Genomic DNA, 15044 nt, shown 5'->3' on the forward strand with positions numbered 1-15044 from the left:
GCTTATTTTACTCAGGCATTTCGCAACTGGCACATAAAATGGAAAAAAAACCTGTTAAACTGACAAAACAAAAATGAATGTAAGAATAAACTAAGAATAAACTAAAACAATAACTTCATAACATTTTTAACATGTTTTTCCTCACTTCATAGCCTAGAGCTTCGGCATTCTAAAACGATGTAACCCTTGTATATTTAAATTTCCCAATGCCTAAATCAAGACATTGTGTAATATTCGTAAAGTAAAACTCACACCATGCATAAAAAAGACACAGCAGAAAAAATCTTCAGTTTAGCTTAACATCAAGAAGATTTCTAGAAACAGAATTTTTTTAAAAGAGACTTTAAAAAAAGAAAAAAGATTTAAAGCAAGTCAAGGTCAAAGGCATCTATCATCATATTAAAACAAGAGTTTGTGATACACTTCTTATACTGTACATTATTTTAAAACATGCGCAGTACTGAGGTTGACAGAAAATTGCAAAATATTGCGACAAAAATAATTAACACATCATAAAAAGTTTTAATTTTAGAATGAAAATGCTACATAAACCGTATGCACAGTTCCAAATATAAACCAAGATATATTTTAATTATTTTAATGGTAGCCAGAAGTTGGCCAATTTCAACTTTAATTATTTATTTTTTTGTGATTTTTCACATACATTTTTTTTTGCTTTAAAATGAACTAGACTGACTTTAACACGCATATACTAATCATCAGGTTAGAAATAGGACCCTAAAGTGCATGCCTGAAAATCAAGATTTCCCACCTCAGTAGTTTTTCGGTCACAAGAAGAAATTCATAGACAAAAGATTTTTATAGTGCCAATCATTTTGAAATGCTGCAAAAAACACATGCTTGTTCGTGTTTTTTTGTGTGTGGTTTTGTACACCATGTGACAGTATTATTACCCGCACTAGTTGACGACCATAACCCTGTTACATAAAAGTTATACGGTAAGTTGATTTATAAAGAGTCTATCTACTTTCTACTAAGTTGAAAATATATATCAAAACTATATAATTTTATATTGGGCCAATTGTTCAGAACTTTGTTAAAATGATAAAAAAGATATTAATGGTATCATTGTAAAATTTAAAAAATGAAATATATTTTTTCTGATATGCTCATATATTTAAATTAAAACAGCACAGCTGAAACGGATGTCTCAACATATCTAAGAAATACTGCAGATCGCAAGTCTGTCCATGAAACATTTCAGAGCAATAATCATTTGGAAGATAACAATGATGATGTCAACGATGTGGTTAACTTGAAAAATGTTCTGAATAATAAGCCAAATGTTATAGTTAAGAGTAGTACAATTTCTAAAGAACCCTGAAACCAATAAGACAAGGCAAAGAAATGAGTCAATAGGACACAGATGCCCCACTTCTGGCTTTGTCACATGAGCAACATTCCAGGCATAGTCGACCATTGTGCATCAAAATTACCAGTTGCACAACTTCCTATAATCCTCATACTCTGGTGAAGTTTCATGACTCTACCTCCTGTGAAGTTTCATGACTCAACCTCCTGTGAAGTTTCATGACTCTACCTCCTGTGAAATTTCATGACTCTACTTCCTGTGAAGTTTCATGACTCTACCTCTTGCGAAGTTTCATGACTCTACCTCCTGTAAAGTTTCATGACTCTACCTCCTGTGAAGTTTCATGACTCTATCTACTGTAAAGTTTCATGACTCAACCTCCTGTGAAGTTTCATGACTCAACCTCCTGTGAAGTTTCATGACTCTACCTCCTGTGAAGTTTCATGACTCTACCTCCTGTGAAGTTTCATGACTCTACTTCCTGTGAAGTTTCATGACTCTACCTCTTGCGAAGTTTCATGACTCTACCTCCTGTAAAGTTTCATGACTCTACCTCCTGTGAAGTTTCATGACTCTATCTACTGTAAAGTTTCATGACTCAACCTACTGTGAGATTTCATTTCTCACCTCTTGTGAAATTTCATGACTCATATGTTTTTGAATGTACGCATGACACAAAAATTTGTGACGACTTACAGACAAGGGAAAATCTATATCCTCTGGGAAGCCTTCCAGAAATATGGCAGGTATGAAAATGAATCATTTATCTACCAACAAGACACATGTTGTTCCTATATATGCACTTACACCATAGGGTAGAGGCAGAAATGGTATTAAAGTGTTGATTTTATATGACCTTCTCCTGAATTCTAGTCAAATTTTACTTAAAATGATATGCAACTATTTTCTATAGAATCACTGGGAAAAAGACAAACATTTACTTAATCTGAAATAAGAAAAACATGAAGCAAAGATATGAATACAGGATTTGCATATAGAATATCTACAGAAGAAAGGATTATAAATACAAGAACGGATTTGAGATAATCTAAATATTCCGAGTATATAGGGAATGTTTGAATCTTGAAAACTTACCTTTTCCATTTTTTTCTTTAATGGGACAAACATTTTAAATGTATAATTTTAAGTTTAAAAACATTTTAAACAAGCAATATAATGACTTAAGGCTTACAAAAATAAATGATTTGTTTGTGATTTCACAGCCAAAAAAATAAATGGTAGGTAGGCTGAGACATTATAATATATATATCACACCGATAACCTTTGTTACATAACACGTTGTAGTACATTTATAGAAAATGTTTCATTTATTCATCAACATTGAAAATTAGATGCCATTTTGGTAATACGATATAAAGACTGGAGACCCAATATGGTAGAATATGGTGTCCCTGCACGACAAGTACCAGACCAATAGCATTGTGTCATTCATGTTGGAGGGTTGATTTTTTTTCTTCTTCAACTCTTAATAAAGTTTTGCCATTTTAAAACCATTTTCACACTGAAACTGTAGCCTTTTTGTCTGGGTACATATGTATTGGGTTTTTCCTGTGTGAGAAACACTGAAAACGTATTCTGTACTATTGTGGTTTGATTTTTTGTCAACAGGTATTTTTTTCTGACCGTTAGTTTATTTTCTCCCTTTTTGAGAAATTTTTGGAAGTTGTTTCACATTAGTAAGCCACACAACTGTACCTGAGACATAATTGCGACAGTTTTCAGTATAAAAATGACATTAAGACACAATTCCACTTAAAAAAAATAAACCTGACCTATATACTGTCGTATAAGATTTGGCAATGAAATCAGAAACAAACAATTATTGATCTGTATCATTTCTAAATTAATTATTTATTTTTTTGCCCAGCTAGGCTTGCCACACTGATATTATACTGGCATACTGAACTACGCATTATTACGTAGACATACCGGTAAGACGGTTTTTATGGGCTAAAAGTAAGCAAAAAGATTTTAGGTATAAAAAACATTCTCTTTCTTACTCGAACATTACTGTTTTAAATGAATATTGCCATTTGATATATAATATTGGATGAAGCAACAATTAAAGCTACACTCTCACAGATTAATCGTTTTGACAACTTCATATATTTTGTCTTGCAACGAGCCAATTTTTGAGTAAATGTCCCAAAACCAGTGATATATGAAGACTGTTAAAGATTGCAGTTTTTCATATTTATGGTCGAAAATTGATGTTTTATGGCTAAAAGAGATACTAACATTTTAAGAAAAATTAAATTTTCTGGCATTATTTGAACGACAGAGATCTGCTCATGATGGCATTGATTTCAAAATCAATTGTTTCTGAGACAAAAATTTACAAAAACTGTCAATCTGTGAGAGTGCAGCTTTATATCTTATGACATCCTTGTATAACATTGTTGAATTATAATTAGTTTAAATTCAAAGTTTACAATAAAAGCCAACGTGAGTGACACACATCAACATTTGCGTAAAATCAGACAAAACCTGTGTACCTTGTCTGACGCAGTGTTAAAGAAGTCGTCACTGAAGTTGGAATACGATTTGAGCAGGTTGGCCTTGATGCCACGCGGAGGCTCGACGGTCATCTTGGAGCCGTTCTGCAGGATGAAAACGGGGAATTTCTCGCTCGGCATACTTGTCAGCCATAGACGGAAGTCTCTATGCACCTGAAGTATGAATACATAAATTAATGGCAGCTGAATCAAAAACACATAGCTCTTTATTACTTTAGCCAAAGTGGTTAAACTTGATACAGAAAGTGACAAGTGCATGGTGCGAATTAACATGTATGTCAGTCCATGGCTAAGTCTCATCAATGATTGTTTGGTGTGATCACTTTTTCCAATCAATGTTCCTGTGTTTTATCTTTATCTTGTCTATCTATTAAATGAGTCTCTCCTAGGCACGCATGAAGGATGGCATGGTTTCCCATTCTTACCTTATCTGGGTCAATTTGTTTAATGAGTCTTCACAGAGGCAGGCATGAAGCTGGGAACCAGACAGTGATCTAAGACTCTAAATTTAGCACACATTTTAGGACCGCATGGTTCCCATTCTTACCTTATCTGGGTCAATCTGTTCAATGAGTCTCTCCAGGGCAGGCATGAAGCTGGGAGCCAGATGACAGTTCTGGAAGAATACCCACTTGCCACGCTCCATGGCACTTCGCATCATAGCCTCTGCACGTGGACCCTGTTATACAGGATGTAAAATCATTGAATGGGTAAAAACTAAAACATTCTTAGCAATAACATGTACGAAATGTCTATTCAATCATGTTGCTATGTTTAACATATATATTGTCAAGCTGTCAACAAATAAAATATTTAAATCAGTGTAGCAAACACTATCACATTAAAAAAAGACCAAACCTGAGCAGCACAGGGCATTTGCCACACTTGTCTGTTATTTTACAGTGACATTAGCCAATAATTATCAAAGCCAAAGTAATTGGCCTTGCTGATATGTGTGTATCGTCTCTAGCAAACATGAGCACCAAGTTTTATTCAAATTTTGAGTTATTCGAAATTGAAATTGAGATACAGGGCCGATTGTTCAGACATCTTTGTTTATTTTTTCACGATGTCAATAACCACTTTGTTAACTTAACAAAGTTCTGAACAATAGGGCCAGAGATTGCTAAGTAGTTTACAATGTTTATAACGACTGCTGATAAGCCTGGCTTCTCAGAGGTAGCCAATATCATATAACAACAAAACATACCTGTCCTTGACCCAGAGAGATGGCGCTGAGTTTCTTTCCGAACCTCATCTCCTCGGCAAACTTGTAGAGATCAGCTGCCGGATCTGTTCCCACAGACAGAACAAAGATGAGAGGGGTTGTGGGGGAGGAATCTTTGTAAACCAGGTGGAGGTCAGCAGTCTAAAAATAGAAGATAAGGTCACATTCTATAAATAGATCTGAAAATAATTTCCACAATGGAGCAAAACTCATAAATAACTTGATACAGACAGGTAATAGGGGTTTAATTAAACAAAACAGGTTTAGTATCAGTTGATAGAATTCAATGAAACTTGCAGAACTATTTTTTAACACATTGTTTCAAGGGAGTCAGCTCATTTTTTCTTCAGCCAATTTTTTCCAGAGTAGAACTTGAACACTACTTGAAGGAATTCAATGAAACTTAGAATATTAAAAGATGGCAAATAATTTAACTAACCTGCGGTTCAATAAACCTCTGGCCAAGGTTTTCAGCGACATAGTCCTGCATGGCTTCTGTGATCTTGTCTGCACGGAGACATTTGAGAACAATCATTTTCTGGAACATGTCGATATCGTTCCATTTTCCAGGCAGCGGCTCTCTACAGATTTGTAAAAATTGAACAAATAGTGAAGTAAAAATATAGTTGTTTTAGATAGTACAAATAAAGTGTCAATTTCCTCTGAAAATATATTAATGTGCTTTTAAAATCTAAGCTATGATAGTGTGCTTGTTTTACAAATGAATTTCTAACGATCTTCATCTTTTAATAACATACTTTTGACACTCTGAAATTTTTCCATCAAACACTACCAAATGATTGTTTTCACTTCCTCTCATTATCTTTGATTTCTAACTACCGGGTAGGTACATGTAACTACCGGGTAGGTACATGTATCTTTGATTTCTAACTACCGGGTAGGTACATGTAACTACCGGGTAGGTACATGTATCTTTGATTTCTAACTACCGGGTAGGTACATGTATCTTTGATTTCTAACTACCGGGTAGGTACATGTAACTACCGGGTAGGTACATGTATCTTTGATTTCTAACTACCGGGTAGGTACATGTTTCTTTGATTTCTAACTACCGGGTAGGTACATGTATCTTTGATTTCTAACTACCGGGTAGGTACATGTATCTTTGATTTCTAACTACCGGGTAGGTACATGTATCTTTGATTTCTAACTACCGGGTAGGTACATGTATCTTTGATTTCTAACTACCGGGTAGGTACATGTATCTTTGATTTCTAACTACCGGGTAGGTACATGTATCTTTGATTTCTAACTACCGGGTAGGTACATGTATCTTTGATTTCTAACCAAGAACAAGTATCTTTGATGTCTAATCAAGTACATATATCTTTGATTTCTAACTACCGGGTAGGTACATGTATCTTTGATTTCTAACCAAGAACAAGTATCTTTGATGTCTAATCAAGTACATATATCTTTGATTTCTAACTACTGGGTAGGTACATGTATCTTTGATTTCTAACCAAGAACAAGTATCTTTGATGTCTAATCAAGTACATATATCTTTGATTTCTAACTACTGGGTAGGTACATATATCTTTGATTTCTAACTACCGGGTAGGTACATATATCTTTGATTTCTAACCAAGTACATGTATCTTTGATTTCTAACTAAGTACATTTATCTTTTGATTTCTAACCAAGAACATGTATCTTTAATTTCTAAACAAGAATTTGCATCTTTGATTTTTAACCATGTACATGTACTTTTGTTTTCTAATCAAGTGCATAGCCTTTGTATAATTAAAAGAATTTTTTTTTTCACCATACTGTGGAAACTCAGCTGGAAAAAACTTAATTTGCACGTAAAATATTCAATCACATTCATACCTATGAGGTGCTGCGCTGTCAAATATTTTCTTAAACCCATCGAGGTGGTTCTTGAAGTCTTCAGAAAATATTTCAAACGTTTTTAGAGAGCCCATTGTGAGAATGTCGTTCCATGATCTTGCAGCGATCCAGTCGGGCGATGGGTTTGGAATATCCTTGGGTTTCACTGTACCACCCGCGAGCAGGAAACGCCACTCATCCTGAAGTGAATACATAGAGAATAATTGTTTGTTTCAGTGTAAGATTGTAATGTATTTCACTAACAAAATTAATATTTCACTAACAATTTTTCTTTTTATTATATGCCTAAAATTGAAATAAATATTCATTCTTACACTTTTTTAGAAAAACAAGCCAATTTGTATGCGCACATCATTGAAATTGTATCCCTGTCCTGTGTGATTTGTGTCTCAAGTTCATTGTCATTTGGGCCTTTGCCTTATGCCTCTAAACACTGTTTAACCCTTTGCATGCTGGGTAAATTGTCGTCTGCTCAAAAAAGTCGTCTGGTTTATTCTAAATTTCTTTCAATTTACTTAAAACTTTGGGGATATATTGACTGAGTGGCAAACAGCTTGGAACCTGACCAGGCGCCGAGTTACTCGGTGTCTGGTCTGGTTCCAAGCTGTTTACAAAGCCTTTAAAATCGCCATCAGCAGCCTAAGGGTTAATTGTGAATGTTTGACTACTGAGCTTATCCCTGTAGTTTCATTGTATTACCGCAGCTATCAACATTCCCCTAGTATGATTTATCAACAGCAGGCCTTCCAGCAGCCACTAACAAAAAAGTAGGAGGTTTTCTGACAGAAAAGAAGGAAATATTAGGAATATGTTTTACAAAAAAGTAGGAATATTTTTGGTTAAATATGTATTTATTAATAGCTATTAACTTACCTAGAGGAGATGTTTTGAATGCAAAATCATACCATTCAATATGCCACATTGAATATTTTAGTGAATGATGCTTGGTCGGTATCTGTTGCTGAACTGTGTGGGTGAAAAGATGATGCACGTCAAAGTGGAACATGTTGCCACACCTTTCAACAACAGAAACCAGCCAGTTTGACATCTTTTGTTTGTTTTCTGCATATAAAACTAGCACAAAGATCAAACTTAAATATTTTTGCGGTCTTAATTTTTTAAAAAGTAGGAATAGTAGGAGTTTTTAGAAAAAAGTAGGAAAAAGTAGGAAGCTGTTAAAAAAGGAAGAAAAAGTAGGAAAAAGTAGGAACGCTGGAAGGCCTGCAACAGGGATAAGCAAAAAAACACTTAAGCTGGAGTAACAAGACCTTTTGAGAATTTCTTTTTATATAGACATCTCTTATTTGTGTCCGCCTCTCAACCAACAAGTTGTGAGTCCAATCCCCACCAGGGGTACTTTCTCATAGCCTCTCAAAAAGTACAAAGTATTGGTTTCTGCCCAGGCAACAGACTTGAGAGTGATCTTATAAGCTATCAGCTTTTGTCACAAACGAGCTAAAATAAATTAGTATAAACCAACCCTTTTTCTTACCATGTCAATGAGGTTGTTATACATCTTGATACGAGCGCACAGCAGGAAGGCGAACAGGAGCTTGTGTTTCTCAAACAGCGATCTGCACACGTTACTGTACAGGCTGAATGTGAAATATTTATTGATGTTTTCTACACGCTGTGGGAGGTTGTCTGAAATGTATAAATCCTTTGTTAGTTTAAAATGGGGTAAACATGAATTATGAAATAATTAAATAAAACAAAGTAAAATCTTAACGATTAAGAGTAAGCGTAGCAAACAAGCCCCTCTTACCCATTAAGATATTTATAAGATGGAAGAGTCAACTTTTAAAGGTTCAGAATTATCATTCTAAGTATTAATTGTATAGGAAATAGCAGTTTTGTCTTCGCCATCTCCCATTTGAAACGAAAAAGGGAAAACAAATCTCTTTTTTCTGCCAAAATCTGACAAACAAATTTCTTTTAATTAGTTTGGCCTGAGTAACTTTTCTTGGAAAACAGTATATTCACCTGCACGTTCTGCATTGCTGATGCCACCAAGGAAGATGTTAACAAACCACTCGAGTGAGTACTGGTACATGGGGTCGACGTTTGCCATGTCGGCCACGCAGAAAAACAAGATCTGCGTATTCACAGCCACGGGAATGTACTGACTACGGGTTATGTCAATCGACTTTTCTGTCTGCTCGGCAACTAGCACTTTGGCCTGAATAAAAAAAAATGATTGATAGAAACAAGCACAAATCATTAAAATTGTAGTGTCAATTTTCATTCAATAGCAATTTAAGTACATTAAGGATAACAAAATTTCATAAAGACCCGGGGTCTGTTTGTACTTAGAGCACAAAGTATTAAAGCATTGTTTCCATTAAATATTTCTAGTCTTGAAATATCGAGGATAAGTCTTAGAACAGAATATTATGCAAGGCGGACAGATTTAATCAGGCGTTACTACTCTAAAACAAATTTTATTAAAAAAACTCACTGAGATTTCCATGGACTTAATCTTTGACTGTTCAAGTGTGTTGATCAAATCGATATCATCGACTGGGCTTCCTTCTGACGTTGACAATCGGTAGAGAATCTTGTTCTCGATTTCTTTCAACTCTTGTCTCATCTTAGCGTTGCTCACGATCAGTTGGTTCTTGGCTTCTTCCAGATCTGGACGCTCTTCAGCTACGGCAATACCCAACATCTGATCCTCGAGTCCACTGTGGAATAAATAATTTTATATTAACAAAATATTTATTTTTTTAATAATTTTTTTAGATTACAAAGGGCCATATATCTGACAATATTTTTAAAGCTGAAGCATTAGTTACATAACTTGACCCAAAAAGAGCGTTTGTTACTGTGAGGAAGTTAAGTATGAATTTTATATCTTGAATGGCTTATTATTAAAAAAACACACATAAAAAATGTGGACGGACAGACGGGCAGACTAATGGACAGGGCGTTAACTAGAGGGCACCTGCAAAATTTGCAGGCCCCTTTGAATGTTCACAATGAAATTTCAAGCCCATTCTGAAAATTATAAAAAAATGCTTCGTTTCATTAGTTGAACAAGCGGATAACTCAAGAATTATTATGGCTACAGTTTGGGGCCTTGTTGTACATGTGTGTTTTGTCTATTGCAACAACTGTACCAAGTTTCATTTTAATTTCTGTAGCTGTTTATGAGTAATTGCCAAAGTCAATGATATGCATAATGGCAATGCTGCTACCTCTTATGCAGCCGACTATGATAACACAAAAGACAGGACAGTACTTCACCTTTTTTTCTTTGAAAACCAGACAAACTAAAAAGGATCTAAAGCGTCCTAGATTTCATACCTTGGTGACAGTGTGAAGTTGACAATGGTGACTTTCGTGGAGACCTCTGGTGTATAGTGGGGATTGGGCAGTTTTGTGGTGATGTAGAACTTGAAGTCGTTGTGGTACGGGATAACTGCGTCACCAAGTTTGATCACTGTACTACCCTGTTGCTTGAACGTCTGTGAAAAAAGAAATAGGCAATATTGTTAGTGAAAATCATTTAAAATTGAAAAATCGGCCAATTTTGACCACACAAGACCGTATATTTAATGGATGATATTTAAAATGGATATGGATGCATTAAAAAAATGAAGATATAAAGTAATTACTTGACGTCATTGAGGTAGGGATATAGTCTTTAATTTCTTGTTCCTGAACTTTTACAGAAACTAGAACTGTAAGCCATAGGCTAACGAATACCCCCCACCCCTCCATGTCTAGGTTGTTTGCCCTGGAGTTAGGCCGGACAAAGCTAATTTTGCCTACAAGGGGAGATAACTCCAGTCAGGGTCATGTGACCTGTACCAAATTCACAGAGGCGAAAGTTTACAACATGGCCATTAATTTCTGAAAGTTTGATAAAGATTTGTTGAATAATAACAAAGATGAATCCCGGACAGGGCTTATTTTGCCTACTTTAACACATCAAGGGGAGATAACTCCAGTCAGGGTCATGTGACCTGTATCAAATTCACAGAGGCGAAAGTTTACAACATGGCCATTAATTTCTGAAAGTTTGATAAAGATTTGTTGAATAATAACAAAGATGAATCCCGGACAGGGCTTATTTTGCCTACTTTAACACATCAAGGGGAGATAACTCTGGTCAGGGTCATGTGACCCGTACCAATTTCACAGAGGCGCAAGTTTACATCATGGCCATTAATATCTGAAAGTTTGAAAAAGATTTGTTCAATAACGACAAAGATGAATCCCGGACAAAAAAAAACGGACGGACAGACGGACAGACGGACAGACAGACAGACAGACGGACAGACGGACAACCCGATTCCAGTATACCCCCCCCAAACTTTGTTTTGGGGGGTATAATAACAGGACAAAGGATACTTAACTAATGGCTTTGACATTTCATGGTTTTGTTTTCTTGGAAATAAGTTATTAAACGATTATAAAATTAGTCTGTTGTTTTTTTAGTCAAAAAGTGGTATAACTAAAACTTATCAATGCCTTAGTTATTGGCCTTGCTTTTTAAGTGCATATTCTCTCTGACTATATGTATATCCAGCTTAATCTAAATATCTTGATTTTTTTTTCTTCGAAAAGAGACAGGGCACGAGATTGGTGCAACAAAGTTCAAATCAGGGGCACATTTGATACAGTTACTCGGTGAAGAGCCGTAACAATTGTTAGTGTGCCCAATTTGTACGAAAAACAGACAAGCTAAAAATACCATGTATGTAACATACCTGTCGGAGGAGGATGGGCTCCAAAGCAGGGTCCAGCTCAGTAGCCACGTTTTCCAGGAGACAGGGCTTGCCAAACCTGACGGCATTCTCAAGACTTCTCAGGAAATCTTTGTCAGACAGCTTGATCACATCTAAGCCATTGTCTTTTTCCTGGGAAGAGCGATAATATGTAGGTTTATATGTCTTTAAAATACTTTTACTATCCTATGCTATCTCAATATTGTTTCTAAATTGTATTGCTTTTATAATTGTTAAATAGTTGAAATGATCATGGTTACATAAAGCAAATTTCCTTGCTGTAAGAGTAATGTTATGTGTCAGCATTTACCAGTAGCCTTTATTAATTTTAAGCAAGCGCATCGGTTGATGTAATTTTGAACAATAATCCAGTTAACGTTTGATATTATGCATTTACCCAGTTTAAGTGGTTGCTGACAATGTTAAAGTCAATGAATGCAAATTTAAAAAAAAATAACCTATGCTTAATATGTTAATGCTCATAAACTAAAGCAGAAACACTCACCATATTTTTCACCCATCTGTTGGCCTGTCCCTGGGGATCAATGAACAAGGGCCATCGCTGTGAGTACTGCACAATGACTCCGTTCTCCACTGATAAATTATCTTTGGGTAGTCCATAGATCTGCCAGCCACGGACTTTCACCGGATCACTGAGCGTGGAGACTAGGGTCGGATCGTCCGTCCGCGGAACTTTGTGGTTGTCAATTTGTTTGACCCATTCTTCCTGCATTGCGACGCGGTACTTTCCCTAACAAATGAAATGCCTTTTTCTAAATTTATGGTATAAAACAGTAGGATAACAATACAATTAGTTTGAATTTCATATCTTCTAACCTTATTTTCATGAACTTTGATCTGACCGATGATCAAATCTTCAAAGGAAAGTATTCTAAACATCATTATATGCAGCTATTTTTTCTCTTAAGTGAAAATGTAAGGGAAGAAGCCTTATTTTAAATGATCCAAGGTTAAGCAAAATATCTTGGCAAAAATCAAACCTTACAGTGCATTTTCAAACTGAGACATCATATCTCGCAGATATCATAAAATCTCGACATCGATGCTTATGAAGACCTCAAGTTTTTGACAAAATTATTTCGTTAACAATATGTAGATTTTATAGAAAAATCCTTACCGTGAATGTTCCAAGGTAGGCAACATATCCAGCAGATATCATGACATCTCCGACATAGTTGTTGATGAAGATCTCAAGTTGCTCTACGGAAACCTTCCAGCGCTCCTTCTCGTCAGCCAGTCCACCAATCAGCTGTCAGCATTAATAAATTTTTATTAAAATAGTTATATTGATTGTTTTCATTGGCTACAAAAAAAAGAAGTTTTTACAGATAATTTTATGTATGAGTTCTTTTGTTCAATTCAAAGTCAACACGCTTCACTGATAGAAAAGAAGACTATAATGGCACAGCAATGAAGAAGCATTTACGGTATATTGGGCTTTCATAATTATATAGAAAAATTTGTTACATTTCAGAATAAGTGAAACATAATCTATAAAACTAGAATTCTGCAAATCTTATGAGTCACCTGTCAGTGTGCCTTTAATTTTTCTTGTAAAGGTCATTATGACTTTGACCTTCAACTTATTGACCTAAATAGATAGGGCCATCTAGTGACCATGACCAGTGTGCATACCAAGTTTGAAGACTCTACACCAAGATGTTATTGTAATTGATCAGAAACAAAGGGTCCATTATATAATGTTCCAATAAGATTGCAATGACTGTGACCTTCCATCCAGAAATGTAGCTGACCATGACCCATACGAAGTTTGAAGTCTCTATACCAAGTCATTCAGAAGTAATTAATTGGAAAGTATACTGTGCCTACGATGCCAAACAAAGTAATAACGATGTGTCAGCCAAGCTTAGGCCTAAAAAAAAAAAAAAATTGTTTGGTTAGGGTTACATCCTTTTCAAAAATAGGTAGGGTAGGTAGGCTTTTTATTTTATTTTTTTATTAGGCTTTATAAGCATTTAAGGTTTTAAACTACATATTTAAAAACCAATAAAAATAAAAAGAAATTTTTTTTTTTTTTTTTTTTAGTTTTTCATTTTTTTTCCAAACTGACTATAAAAACGGTAGGGTCGGCGCCTATTCCGTAGGTAGGGTCGGGTAACGCGAACCAAATGTTTTTGTTTTTTTTGGCCTTAGCAGTAGGACACAAAACTGCTATCACAGTAGAGGAAATTTGCAATGTGGCCCACAACACTGTACCTTGTCAGCCCGTACAAGACGACCCTCACACTCGGCACATTTGTTTTCCAACTCCTCCTTCTTACGCTCGCAATCTTCGTATTTTGCCTGCAAGGTGGCGATTCCTTCCTCTACTTCCTGAAGACGCCCTTTAGCGGCTGCTAACTGTCGCTGGGTCTCGCTGAGCTCCTCACTAGCAACGCGCAGGCGTTCACGTTTTGGTGCCACACCCTTCGCGACAAAGTGATACTTGTGCATGGCTCTCGTCCACATGCAGATTGAGGTACAGGCTTTGGACACCTGGGAACAGAGAAAACAGATCAGATCAATATTTGATCACTTTCAAACTTAAATTATGAAATTTTAAGCTGTCATAATGGATTTAATAGCAATTAAAATCTCAGAAATTAAAAATAATAATTGAGATGTGGTTACTGCACTGCTGCAGTTCAAAAAGCAAAAGTATGGATATAAGGGCTGTTTACCCAACTTTTTGAATTAAATAAATGCCTTTCAACAGTTCTGATGTACATGTAGTGGAGGGTTCTAATTTAAAATAGGTTCATGTTGAACTGGACTAAATCTTAAGTAACTGGCCAGCTAAGCAGATCCGTGGGCATGCAGAAAATTGGAGCCCAGAAAAGGATTAAGGAAAAGTAGGGTCCACTATGGTTCTGCATTAAAGACATTATTGTACCAACCTTCTGAATAGCCGCAGGCTCGAATAACTCGTTATCAATGTATGGCTGAATCAACTTGATGACAGGGTCGGGAATGTTGTCTTTGTCAAACTTGAATAAGCCTTCAAGGAACTTGCCGGGATCGGAGAGCAGAGCCTTGCCAGGCTCCCAGTAGTCATCTACCTTCGTTCCTGGCTGTAATAGATAAAATGGAGTATGCAAAAGTTAGAAATATCATTGAACAATCCCGGTAGAAACATGCTGGAATCAGTAAGCATACCTTTGTCGCTTAGATTTGTAGTAGATATCAATCTTCAGTCCTGGCTGTACACTGCATGTACCACTGTATTTGAGTAATACTCCCAAATGCTACTTGGATATTAGGGAATGAATATAACAAATAAATTGTCTTCCGTATCTTGTCTTCAAATTAATCCTCACACT

The 15044-nt window shown here is 35.7% G+C and overlaps 1 protein-coding gene across 6 annotated transcripts in view; it reads right to left on the minus strand.

Moving 5' to 3' along the window:
• Positions 1-15044, minus strand: part of LOC128237214 (dynein axonemal heavy chain 1-like) — an 82978-nt gene that overhangs the window by 16072 nt on the left and 51862 nt on the right. For 3 of the 6 annotated variants that reach the window (XM_052952553.1, XM_052952551.1, XM_052952549.1), the window contains 15 exons: positions 14622-14795; positions 13942-14220; positions 12842-12973; positions 12209-12454; positions 11686-11835; positions 10277-10437; positions 9429-9654; positions 8954-9149; positions 8463-8614; positions 6950-7149; positions 5538-5679; positions 5081-5239; positions 4418-4549; positions 3850-4023; positions 915-938 (listed from right to left, as the gene is read on the minus strand). In XM_052952553.1, the coding sequence (XP_052808513.1) occupies positions 915-938; positions 3850-4023; positions 4418-4549; positions 5081-5239; positions 5538-5679; positions 6950-7149; positions 8463-8614; positions 8954-9149; positions 9429-9654; positions 10277-10437; positions 11686-11835; positions 12209-12454; positions 12842-12973; positions 13942-14220; positions 14622-14795 (2547 nt within the window). Of the gene's footprint in view, positions 1-914; positions 939-2428; positions 2444-3849; positions 4024-4417; positions 4550-5080; positions 5240-5537; positions 5680-6949; positions 7150-8462; positions 8615-8953; positions 9150-9428; positions 9655-10276; positions 10438-11685; positions 11836-12208; positions 12455-12841; positions 12974-13941; positions 14221-14621; positions 14796-15044 lie in introns of all 6 variants that reach the window. The other 3 variants (XM_052952554.1, XM_052952552.1, XM_052952550.1) reach the window with 2 other exon arrangements.

This window comes from Mya arenaria, chromosome 6, assembly GCF_026914265.1.
Source record: "Mya arenaria isolate MELC-2E11 chromosome 6, ASM2691426v1".
NCBI classification, from domain to species: Eukaryota; Metazoa; Mollusca; class Bivalvia; order Myida; family Myidae; genus Mya; species Mya arenaria.